At 40.8% G+C, this 10,499-nt stretch overlaps 1 protein-coding gene across 1 annotated transcript in view; it reads left to right on the top strand.

Moving 5' to 3' along the window:
- Window positions 1-8,077: 8,077 nt before the first annotated feature.
- The window catches only part of GNAL (G protein subunit alpha L), a 126,106-nt gene continuing 123,684 nt past the window's right edge, over window positions 8,078-10,499 (top strand). The window contains exon 1 of the mRNA XM_088130886.1: window positions 8,078-9,155. Within this exon, the coding sequence (XP_087987012.1) occupies window positions 8,453-9,155 (703 nt within the window). The 5' untranslated portion in view covers window positions 8,078-8,452. The remainder of the gene's footprint in view (window positions 9,156-10,499) is intronic.

Raw genomic sequence — 10,499 nt, 5'->3', positions numbered from 1 at the left:
GTTGTTAAGCTGGAAATATACAGAAAAGAACAAGCAAAATTATGGCTGAATCAATGGTATCTACAAGTTTTGTGCTTTTGTCACAGAATTGCATCTTTTGGGTGTACATGCAACATGACAAATGGAGAAAGCGGGAGGGGGGAGTTGCATCATGATGCCACAATGCTGCTTTTGTTACTCTGGCCCACGTTGTCCCCCACCACTTCACAGATGCCTCTGTCTAGAATATTTCCTGTATGAGGAGAGGTTATAGCACCCAGGACATTTTAGAGAAGGTAAATGATTATATATACTTCTCTAAAATCATGTATGATGTGGAGAATGTGGACACATGAAATTTAACCTGGATCATCTTTTTTGTGATCTGATTAGATGAGCTGCTTTGATTATAAGCCTTTTGTAGCAAAATCGGTACTATGATATTATTAGAAACTAGTGAGAGCTTCTTTCCTTTCTTGCAATTTTTGTTAAATTCACTTTAATTAAAAAATGTGCAGTGTGATAGATGAATACAGCATTACTTAGAATTCATGTATTTGATCCTGAATCTGTTAGGGACTAACTCAGAAATGGCTCCTATCTTTCTAGAAAATAAATTTCAGTACTGGTAGTTAAGAGAGCCAGTTTGGTGTAGTGGTTAAGGCACCAGACTAGAAACCAGGAGACCGTGAGTTCTAGTCCTACCTTACTCACAAAGCCAGCTGGGAGACTTTGGGCCGGTCACTCTCTTGGCCCTAGGAAGGATGCAATGGCAAACCACTTCTGACCTCTTGCCAAGAAAACTGCAGGGACTCATCCAGGAAGTAACCAGGAGCCAACACTAACTGAAAGGCGCGCGCACACACACACACACACACAAATTGGTAGTAAAATTGGTACATTACCATGTTGCTCCTGTATGTTGATGCTACTATTTTCAGAGCATTCATTTACCTTCATAGTTTATCCATCAGCTGATTACCAGAATTTCAGTAATCTAACAAAAGTATACTGTCTTCTGTTAAAGATGCCTATAGGCAGTTGATTGATTGAAATGTGCCTTCAAGTTGGCACTGACTCTTAGCAACCACATAGATAGATTTTATCCATGATGATTTATCCCTAGCCTGGTCCTTCAAGTCTTCCAATGGTGCACCCATTGCCACTGTAACTGAGTCCATCCATCTTATTGCTGGTTGTCTTCTTCTTCTCTTTCCTTTCACCTTTCCCAGCCTTAAAGCCTTCCCCAGAGAGCTAGTCTTCACATAATGTCTCTGAAGTAGGATAATTTGAGCCTGGTCTTTTGTGCCTTGAGTGAGAATTCTGGGTTGATTTGTTTGATGTTCCATTTGTTTGTTTACTTTGGTGTCCACAGTATTCTCAAGAGTCTTCTCCAACACCAAATTTCAAAAGTGTCAATACTCTTCCTATCCTGCTTCTTCAAAGTCCAACTTTCACGTCCACAGAGTGTCACAGGGAATACCATGGCTTGTATTACTGTGATCTTTGTAGGTATAGACACATCCCGGCATCTGAATATCTTTTCCAAGGCCTTCATGGATGCGGTACCAAATGCTAGTCTGTGGTGTATTTCTTGACTGGTTGTTAATGTTGATGGTTGATCCTAAAAGGCAGAAGCTATCTACCACTTTGATATCTTCGTTGTCAATTCTGGTTGTTGTATCTGTTGTTGTTAGTTTGGTCTTCTTTATATTTAATTTTGTCCCATTTTTTCACTGTGCTCCTTGACTTTTATTACTAGAGCTTGCAGATCCTTTGCATTTTCAACTATTAGAGTAGTGTCATCAGCATAGCACAAGTTATTGATGTTTTTTCCTCCAATTTTAAAGCAACACTCATCTTTTTCCAATCCAGCTTCCATTAATATATATTCAGCATATAGATTGAATACATAAGGGGAGAGTATACAGCCTTGTCTCATTCTTGGGTAACCTGGAGCCAATCTGTTTCACCATGTTCTGTCCATATTGTGGGTTACTGACCTGTAGAGTACATAGTTGTCACATGAGGACAATGAGATTTTCTGGGATTCCCATTTTTCTAAGCACATTCTATAGCTTGACATAATCAACACCATTGAAGGCCTTTCTATAATCAATGAAGCACATATTGACTTTATTTTTTATATTCTTTGGCTTTCTCAATTACCCAGTGTGCATCAGCAATAATGTCTCATGTTCCTTGGCCTTTTCTAAAGTCAGTTTGAAGATCTCCTTTTCTATGCAGGGCTCAAATTTGCATTGGATGATCCTAAGCATTATTTTGCTAACATGTGAAATTAAGGACATTGTACAATAGTTTGCACACTCCCTTAAGTCTCCTTGTTTTGGTAATAGAATGTAGGTTGACCTCTTCCAATTGATTGAGCATTGTGTTGTTCTCCAGATTTGGAGAAAGTGATTGGATTGTAGCCAGGTACTATTGTTGCTATACCCTTACTTATTATAAAAGCAACACCATTCTTTCTTTGCTTTCGTGTCCTGAGTAATAGTGTGATTGAATGACTGAAGCTGTTATAACAAATCAGAAACAGATTACATTGTGGCAACCTTATGTATACCTTTCAGCAGTAGTAGCCACAAACAATAGCTGTAGAAGCCCAAGTCAATGCAGTGGTATTGATGTACACATCTGTAATATATAGAAGGCTAGAAGATCAAAAGAAGAACACAATGAAATCATCAACTCTTTCACAGGAAAAATAAACACACTTATCAGGTGATTTAACCAATCAAACAGAATTATGCAAGGACCAACATTTGGTGAGATAATAGTTTGACCAATCATATTCTTGGATATCTTTTATTATGTTCAGTTGCTTTCTATCTATCCAATCATACCTTCCACACATTTAGATGCCTGGGATTTCCCCTAGTAAGCCTAAATATCAATCTTTCATCCCTTGTAAACCAACACCATAATAAGCACAAGCACACTGGGGTCTTCACACTTTCCTCATCATGCTTGCTCATGCTTCCCAACAAACAAGTCACTGCAGAAGGTGCAGATACACCCTTCTGAGACCTGATGGAGTACTGTAATGGAGAAAGTACTCTTTCACTCCAAATACCTGAGCTACATAACAGTTAGATGTTCCTTATCTGTTGGCTATCTGTCAAACTTGACCTAGATTAAATAGTAAAAGTGTCCATTGTCCAAGATCAAACAATTCTGACAGACAAAATAAGTTTAGCAATCTTTCTGTATCTGAGACATCTGAATGACAAAGCATGGAGATAACAGATGCATATTTCTTCCTCACTGCAGTACTATGCTGCTGTCTTCTTAGATTGTGGTGGTACTCATACAAAGAGACAGGTGGTCTCATTCTAATCGTATGGCCATTGTAGTAATTGCGGATGGTTTATAAAGCACAATGCTAAGGAATAAACTTGTCTCTGTATGTTGGAGTGTTGCCACATTGTTTGTAGAAAGATGTAAAAGTAATGGGAAATGTAATAGGAACTAAATGCTCTTTAATTTTACATACTCCAACTCCCATATCTATATTTGGAACTCACTAAGGAGAGTTTTAGTAGAATAAATTCACTAATCCATAAACGGAATTCCCATGGAATGCTTCCTGTTTTAGTTGGCTCTATTCCCTGTTTCCTGGATCTGATCTCAGAAAGAATGGGCCATGTGACAAACGTAACTAAACTTTTACCACCAAATAACAGAAGCCAGTCTTCATCAGAGAAAGATGGCCTTTCTGAAACCCAAATCATTTACTTCTATCTCTTATACAGTAACAGAATATAATTAATCCTCTAAATTGCATTCCCTAATTACAGGAATAGGGGCAGAAGGGATAACTGCTAAACAAGTGATCACCCTTCCTTAGCTTTGCACAGTACCTTGTGTTTGCAGCTTCTGTTCAGGCATTGAGGTTGAAATTCTTCATAGACGCATACACCTGGATTCCTAAGGCAATGTAGTTACACAGTGCTAGCAGTTTGTCCCAACTATTAATATGTCTGGGGATTTTGCATAAAGTGCCCTTTTCCTGTTTACCCATCATCACATTCTTACTGGTTTGCTCTAAATTCTGCAGAGGGATCCTTACACTTTTGGGCTGATGAACACTCATTGTAAGCACTCTCACAAAAAGTCTTTATATTTAAACACTTCCATAAGGGTTAGAACCACTGTGTTATGAGGGCTCCAACTCACACAAAAGCCTTCATGTGTATGCAAAGGCTCCCTACCACAATTATATTGTATCCATGGAAACTAGCTCTTCAGTGACATCTCTTGCATTATTTGGAGAAGATAATGTCTGCTCATTGCTCTTTCCATGTTGAATACTTCTCCACCATAACATTATACCACCAAAAAGGTAGGAAGAAGACCTGACTATACATAAGAATTCTCTACTTTCTGTTACTGTAAGTCTTACACTTGACCACTGCTGGGAAACAAGCAAATTTCAATATACCATCATTCCTGATCACTTTTTCAATATCTTCAATCACTCTTCCTAAAAACTGTACAGTACACATATATATGTACATGTATATATAATTGTGACTAACAAGGTAGTCTCCTCCAAGTCAAATCTGACTCCTGGTGACTTCATGAACACTTCCAAGCAGTTCTTATGGTAGCAATTTGAAGTGGATTACCATTGCCTTCTTTCAGGTTGTTTTTCAACTTCTCAGCCTAGTCTAGAACCAACTACTAACCAGGTCCAACTCTGGTTAGCTTTTCAAACTCTGCTATGGTTGGTTATGTAATTCCACTGGCTGCAAACAGGCTTAATATGCTTTATCCCAAAACCAATTTGTAACATCTGACTTAACATGTAGAATTTATAAGAATCTATAGAAGGTTCTTCTTTAATATTATTTCTGGTCAAGGATAATTCAAAGAAAATGAATATCCTATAGGAGCCATGGACCTTAACCAGAGAGTGGTTCATATTATACTGATTTTGACAGCCAGGATGGACTTCAGATTGTGGAAGCCCACTAGATGACAATGGGCTCATCATTATTACCTTTCTCAGCCCAACCTACATAATATATAGGAATGAATTGGGAAGAGAGAGTACTTCCTATGCAACCTGCAATTCAAAAAAGGAAAATATAAATCATATGAATAGATTAAATAAATATATGCCGTTCAATCTGCTTAATTTCCTCTGGATTATATTTCTGATTTGTTTGAACAAGTCAGGTGCTTCATAATTTTAAAAACATCTGTCCAAAATAACTTTATTAGACGTAAATCTCATACATTTCTGTACATTTTATAGGGAGTATGTTTAAAGTGGCAGTCTAAACAATTAGGAATGTTACTGCACACTATTAGCATTAATCAATAGTCTTTTTTTTTTTTTTAAAGATGGGGTTGTTTTGTAAACATTTATCCTGATATTCAGAAGACTGGACAAAAATCCCCAGAAAGGTGAACAAAGATATGGTTAGTGGGGACCACATGTACTTTTTAGCTATAAAATTGGTCGGGCAGTGAGGGGAACCATAAAAAAGATACCACCATATATTCAACTAACTGCAAAACCATATAGGTTTTACTTCTTTACACCACATACTTTTATTATTAACAACACTGATTTGGTAGTTCCTGTTTGGTTTAATGTTGAATCATGTCATTAAATACTTTTAATATTATATATTATTTGTGAAACATTACCTTTTACCTTGCCCTTTTTCTTATATTTATGTCAATTATTAATTTCCTATGTTTTCCCTTATTTTTTATCATTGTTTTCTCATTTTAGCTGCAATTTCTGAAATTTTAACCTTCCAAAGGTTTAATTGGCTCTACTGGTTGAGAGATCAGTTGAGAAATACTCCTTCTGATTAGGTAATGAAAGATAAAATTGATAAATTTAATATTTTCACTGACTTGCCTTAACAAATGAACAAGCTCAGCATTTAATTAAATCTTTTACAGTTGGATTATAAAGAATTCACAGGAAATGTGTAACGTTATAAAAATAGCAATTAAAACAAGTCAACTGTAAAGTAAATCACTGTTATGTGCTGTTAGTCCTTGAAGATTGCAGAATTTTTCTTTCATTAAAGCATGCATGTGAGAGCTGGACCATAAAGAAGGCTGAGCGCCGAAGAATTGATGCCTTTGAACTGTGGTGCTGGAGAAGACTCTTGAGAGTCCCCTGGACTGCTAGGAGGTCAAACCAGTCAATCTTAAAGGAAATCAACCCTGATTGCTCATTGGAAGGATCGATAATGAAGCTCAAGCTCAGATACTTTGGTCACCTAATGCGAAGAGAGCTCTCTTTGGAGAAGACCCTGATGCTGGGAAAGATTGAAGGCAAAAGGAAAAGAGGACGGCAGAGGATGAGATGGTTAGATAGCATCACTGAAGCAATGAGCATGAAACTGAGCAAACTCAGGGAGGCAGTGAAGGACAGGAAGGCCTGGCGCAATATGGTTCATGGGGTCACGAAGAGTCGGACACGACTTAACGACTAAACAACAACAACAACCAATTCAATATTTCTGTAAAATTTACCATATCTGTTAATTTAAGTAATTTGCCTGAAAAAAATATCTAGAACTGAATCTTTTAGGGAAATCTTGTATCAGCCTTTTTTTTTTTTTTAATGGAGCACACAACAATAATTCACAATTAGGTAAAGAAGAGGAATCTATAGCTGCATAGAAATGTATTCGCTTTGCTGGATCAGAGTACAGTAAATAAATCTGGCATTTCCTGAGAGAAAATATGGGAGGGAATATGTCTCCTCCAAGAAAAATAAAGAACCAAATAGAGAATTTGCATGTGTTTAATGGCAAATTGGTACATTTCATACGTATATACATATACACAATTCACACAGCAGCAAATTAGTGCATTTCATGTATACGAGACAAACTTCCACAAATATCCCTTAAATGAGATGCCCAAATGTGCCCAGAGGCATATGCCTGGATCCCTGCCCCACCACTTAAAGGAAAGTAATTTTAAAAAATTGGAAGCTGGCCTACTACATAGCAAAGTGATAGTGCCAATATCATTTTTTATTTCCAAGACCATCCAAATGGGCCCAGTGAATTTTGTTAGAAAATAGAAATATGGGTGGCTGCAACACCATGATTTGTTTGAAAGTGTGCACGCTTGTCCAGAGAAAGGACAAAGATAAAGAAGGGAGCATCTTACAGGGTGAGTTGGCCTGCAGGGTGACATTTTAGTGCAGTGTTTCTCAACCTTGGCAACTTTAATTCCCTAGCCAGCTAGGGAATTCTGAAAATTGGAGTCTACACATCTTAAATCACCAAGGTTGAGAAAGACTGCTCTAGTACACCAGTGATTCGTAACTGGTTATGTCTGCTATATTAGACATTTGGTGAATCAGTAAGTCCTATCTGTCCGCATCCACAAACTTCCTATGTAGCCAACCAAACCCCAAATGTCAGAAACCAATCTTAACACCTGTAAACATCTGTCAATCTTCATGTCTGACTTTGATTTACACTTGATTGTTTGACATTGCTTGGATAAGCACCATTGGAAGAGTTTAAGACTGTTTCATGACATAGATTGAGAATGACTTTTACCTGTTTATACATAATACCTGGTGGTTCTGTAGCAATTCTAGCACTAAGGGGCCTTTACTGAAACTGTTTAAAAGCTGGCAGCACATGCGAAAATTCATACAAAGTATGTTCATTTTTTACAGATGTCCATCTATGTAGATGGATAGTGTTGGCAGCCCTAGATCAGTATTAAAGTATCCACAAACTGGCTGAGAATTCTGGGTGTGCTAATCATACACATCTGGAAGACAACAGGTGGGGAAACCATGTGTAGTAGAAAAAAAGAAAATACACTGACTTTGTTGAAAAAAAATTAAACACTTCACACCTGTCATTTGATAGTAGGAAGGAAAGGGAGAGCACTGTAAATCTATTTATACTTCCTATGGCAATGAACTAAAGCGTGGTTTGTTGGCTGGGAAGGGCCACATGATGTTAAGCAGTTTGCACTGAAATGATTGCTTGTGAAAGGAGCAGTACGTGAGCATGGAGGAGAAGGCAAGATTGTCCGTCTCTGCGACTGTCTCAAGGAGCGGGCTGCTTTCTATAGATAACAGTTCCGTCTCATTCGGCCCACTAGGTGTGTGTGTGTGTGTGTGTGCGCGCGCGCGCGCGCGCGTGTGAAGGACAACCCCTCCTTGAACGAGGGCTCTGCGCGCGAGCGAATTATCTACGCACATGTGTACACACCAGGGCTCCCCTCCAATTCTTCTGTAACCTCTAGCTGCGCGGTGGGCTCGCACCGGCATATTTACGGTAAGGTGGAGTGGACCCGACGGCGAGTCCGTGTCAGGTGATCTGAGGCGAGGAACTATCGCCGCCGCGCCCAACTGACACCGCCGCAGCTGGTCCTGCTGCTTGCCCAGAGGAGAGGGGAGGAAAATGCAAAATGGCCCAGCAGAAGCTGCAGCAGCAGCAGCGGGCTTATGAGGAGGGGCTGCCTGGCGCACCCCCCCGAGGCCCTGACGCGCGGGGACAACGCTAAGCGCCGAGTCCCTCCTTTCCCGCCGCCAGCCCAGACGTGCGCCCGCTTCCTTCGCTCCCCGAAGGGCCATCCAGACATGGGGCTCTGCTACAGCCTACGCCCGCGGCTCTTTGGCGAACCCGGCGCAGCAGCAGCAGGAGGCGGCGGCGGCGGCTCCATCTCCAGCGCTGCCGCCACGACCACCTCAGAGACAGAACAGCAGCCATCGCCACCGCCCACGGCGGAGCCCTTGGCCCGGGCGCCGCCGCCGCCGCTGCTGCCCGGAGTCCAGGCCGGGAGAGGAAGAGGCAGAAGCGCCAGGAAAGGAAGCGGCAGCAACAGCATCAGCGGCGAGAGCGAAGGAGCCGGCGGAAAGCCCCGCGTGGGGGAGGCGGACGGGCCGCTGCTGCTCCTGCAGAACGGAGAGGGGAACGGGGCGGCTCCCCGGGAGAAAGAAAGGGAATCGCCGCAGGGGCTGCCGGCACCCCAGGCCAAGCCCGCCGCTGGCAAGCAGCCGCCTCTGGCGCTGCAGAGACCCTGGGAGAAGGGGCGCTTGGAGGAGCGGGAGGCGGAGAAGGAAGCGAGGCGAGTCAGCAAGAGCATTGACCGGGCGCTCAAGGAGCAGAAGCGGGAATACAAGCAAACGCACCGCCTGCTGCTGTTGGGTACGTACTACCCCGCCTCGCCTCGCCTAAGCGCACAGGTGGCGCTGGCTGCTTCCAAGGATGACATATGACAGTGTAAAAAAAAAAATATAGATATATAGATATATAGATATATCAGCGGGTGGCTGAGTGGGGATGTTGCTCCGCGATAGGATGGTATTTAAAACCAAAAGGATATTTGCCTGCTCTCGCGCGGTTCGTGCTGCGAGCAGAGCACCTTTCTGTCATCCCTTGCCGAGTCGAAACTGCATTCTCGGTATTAGTGCATTTCTTTCATCCTGAAACCTTCCAGCCTCGTCCCCCACTTCTGTGTATTATTTCCGGGTCTCCAGTTTATTTTCTCCAAATGACCCGATGCTTTAATTTCCATCCAGCTAGGAAAATGGTACTTTATGAGGAAACTGTAGGTGTCCTAACCGAGCAGTGCAAGAGAAAAGATGTTACAGTTTATGATTGTTAGCATACTGTGTAGATGATGTATGGCTCCCTTATTGAGCAGAAATGCAAAGAATTCTTGTGCTGTCATTCTGAGAATATAAACAGATCTGATGGTTCATAAATAAAAGGTTTTGAGTGTAAAATCTTAAAGACATTTTTCATCACAATTGCTAATGCCGTTTTGAGAAATGATGTTATGCATTTATAATGGATAAGTGAGCCATAGAAATGTAAGAATGTAAATGGAACAAGTAAATAAAATAATAGTCATATTTATTGTGGAAATGTGAGGAATTGATGAGCATTACATAGAAGAATTAAAGCTATGATTTAAACCAAGTCTGTTCAGTGCTTTGGACTTGATTCCAAAAAAGGGCTTTGTACTACAGGAGGACGAAAATGTAGCCCCGTCTGCAACTCATTAAGACAGCCATATTTTTCCCTCAGGATCACTTGGCAGCTGTAACATCTGAAAAAAGAGAGAGGTGCTTTAAAGAGCACAATACTAGGGGTGCTCCAGTTGCACTTCTGTGCACTTCAAAGCATTTTTTCCAAATTACTTCCAAAGCACTAAGCAGTCCTTACTTATCGCAGTTATTTTTTTTACATAAAGCATTTAAAGTGTTAAAAGATTATAGAGGACTGGAAGGGACATACTGGAGAATCCATGTATGTTTAATTTGTTTAATATTATTCTTCAAGTTAATGTATGTATTCAAATTATTTTGGTACTTAACAGTAGAAAACAGTTCTCCAGTGCTGATTTTGAGAGGAATCTTTCAGATAAGCACCAGCATCCAACAGCTATCATTGGTGTGCTTCCTACAGGGCAGTTTGCAACTCCACAAAATTGACAAGAAATCTGATCTGGGTTTATGTGTTGTGACTAGATCTTAAATAACAGGC

This window comes from Python bivittatus, unplaced genomic scaffold (genome assembly GCF_059951505.1).
Source record: "Python bivittatus isolate LINGU-HERP-01145 unplaced genomic scaffold, Pbiv_v1 ctg000840_np1212, whole genome shotgun sequence".
NCBI lineage: Eukaryota > Metazoa > Chordata > Lepidosauria > Squamata > Pythonidae > Python > Python bivittatus.
This window is presented reverse-complemented; position numbering and strand designations above follow the sequence as displayed.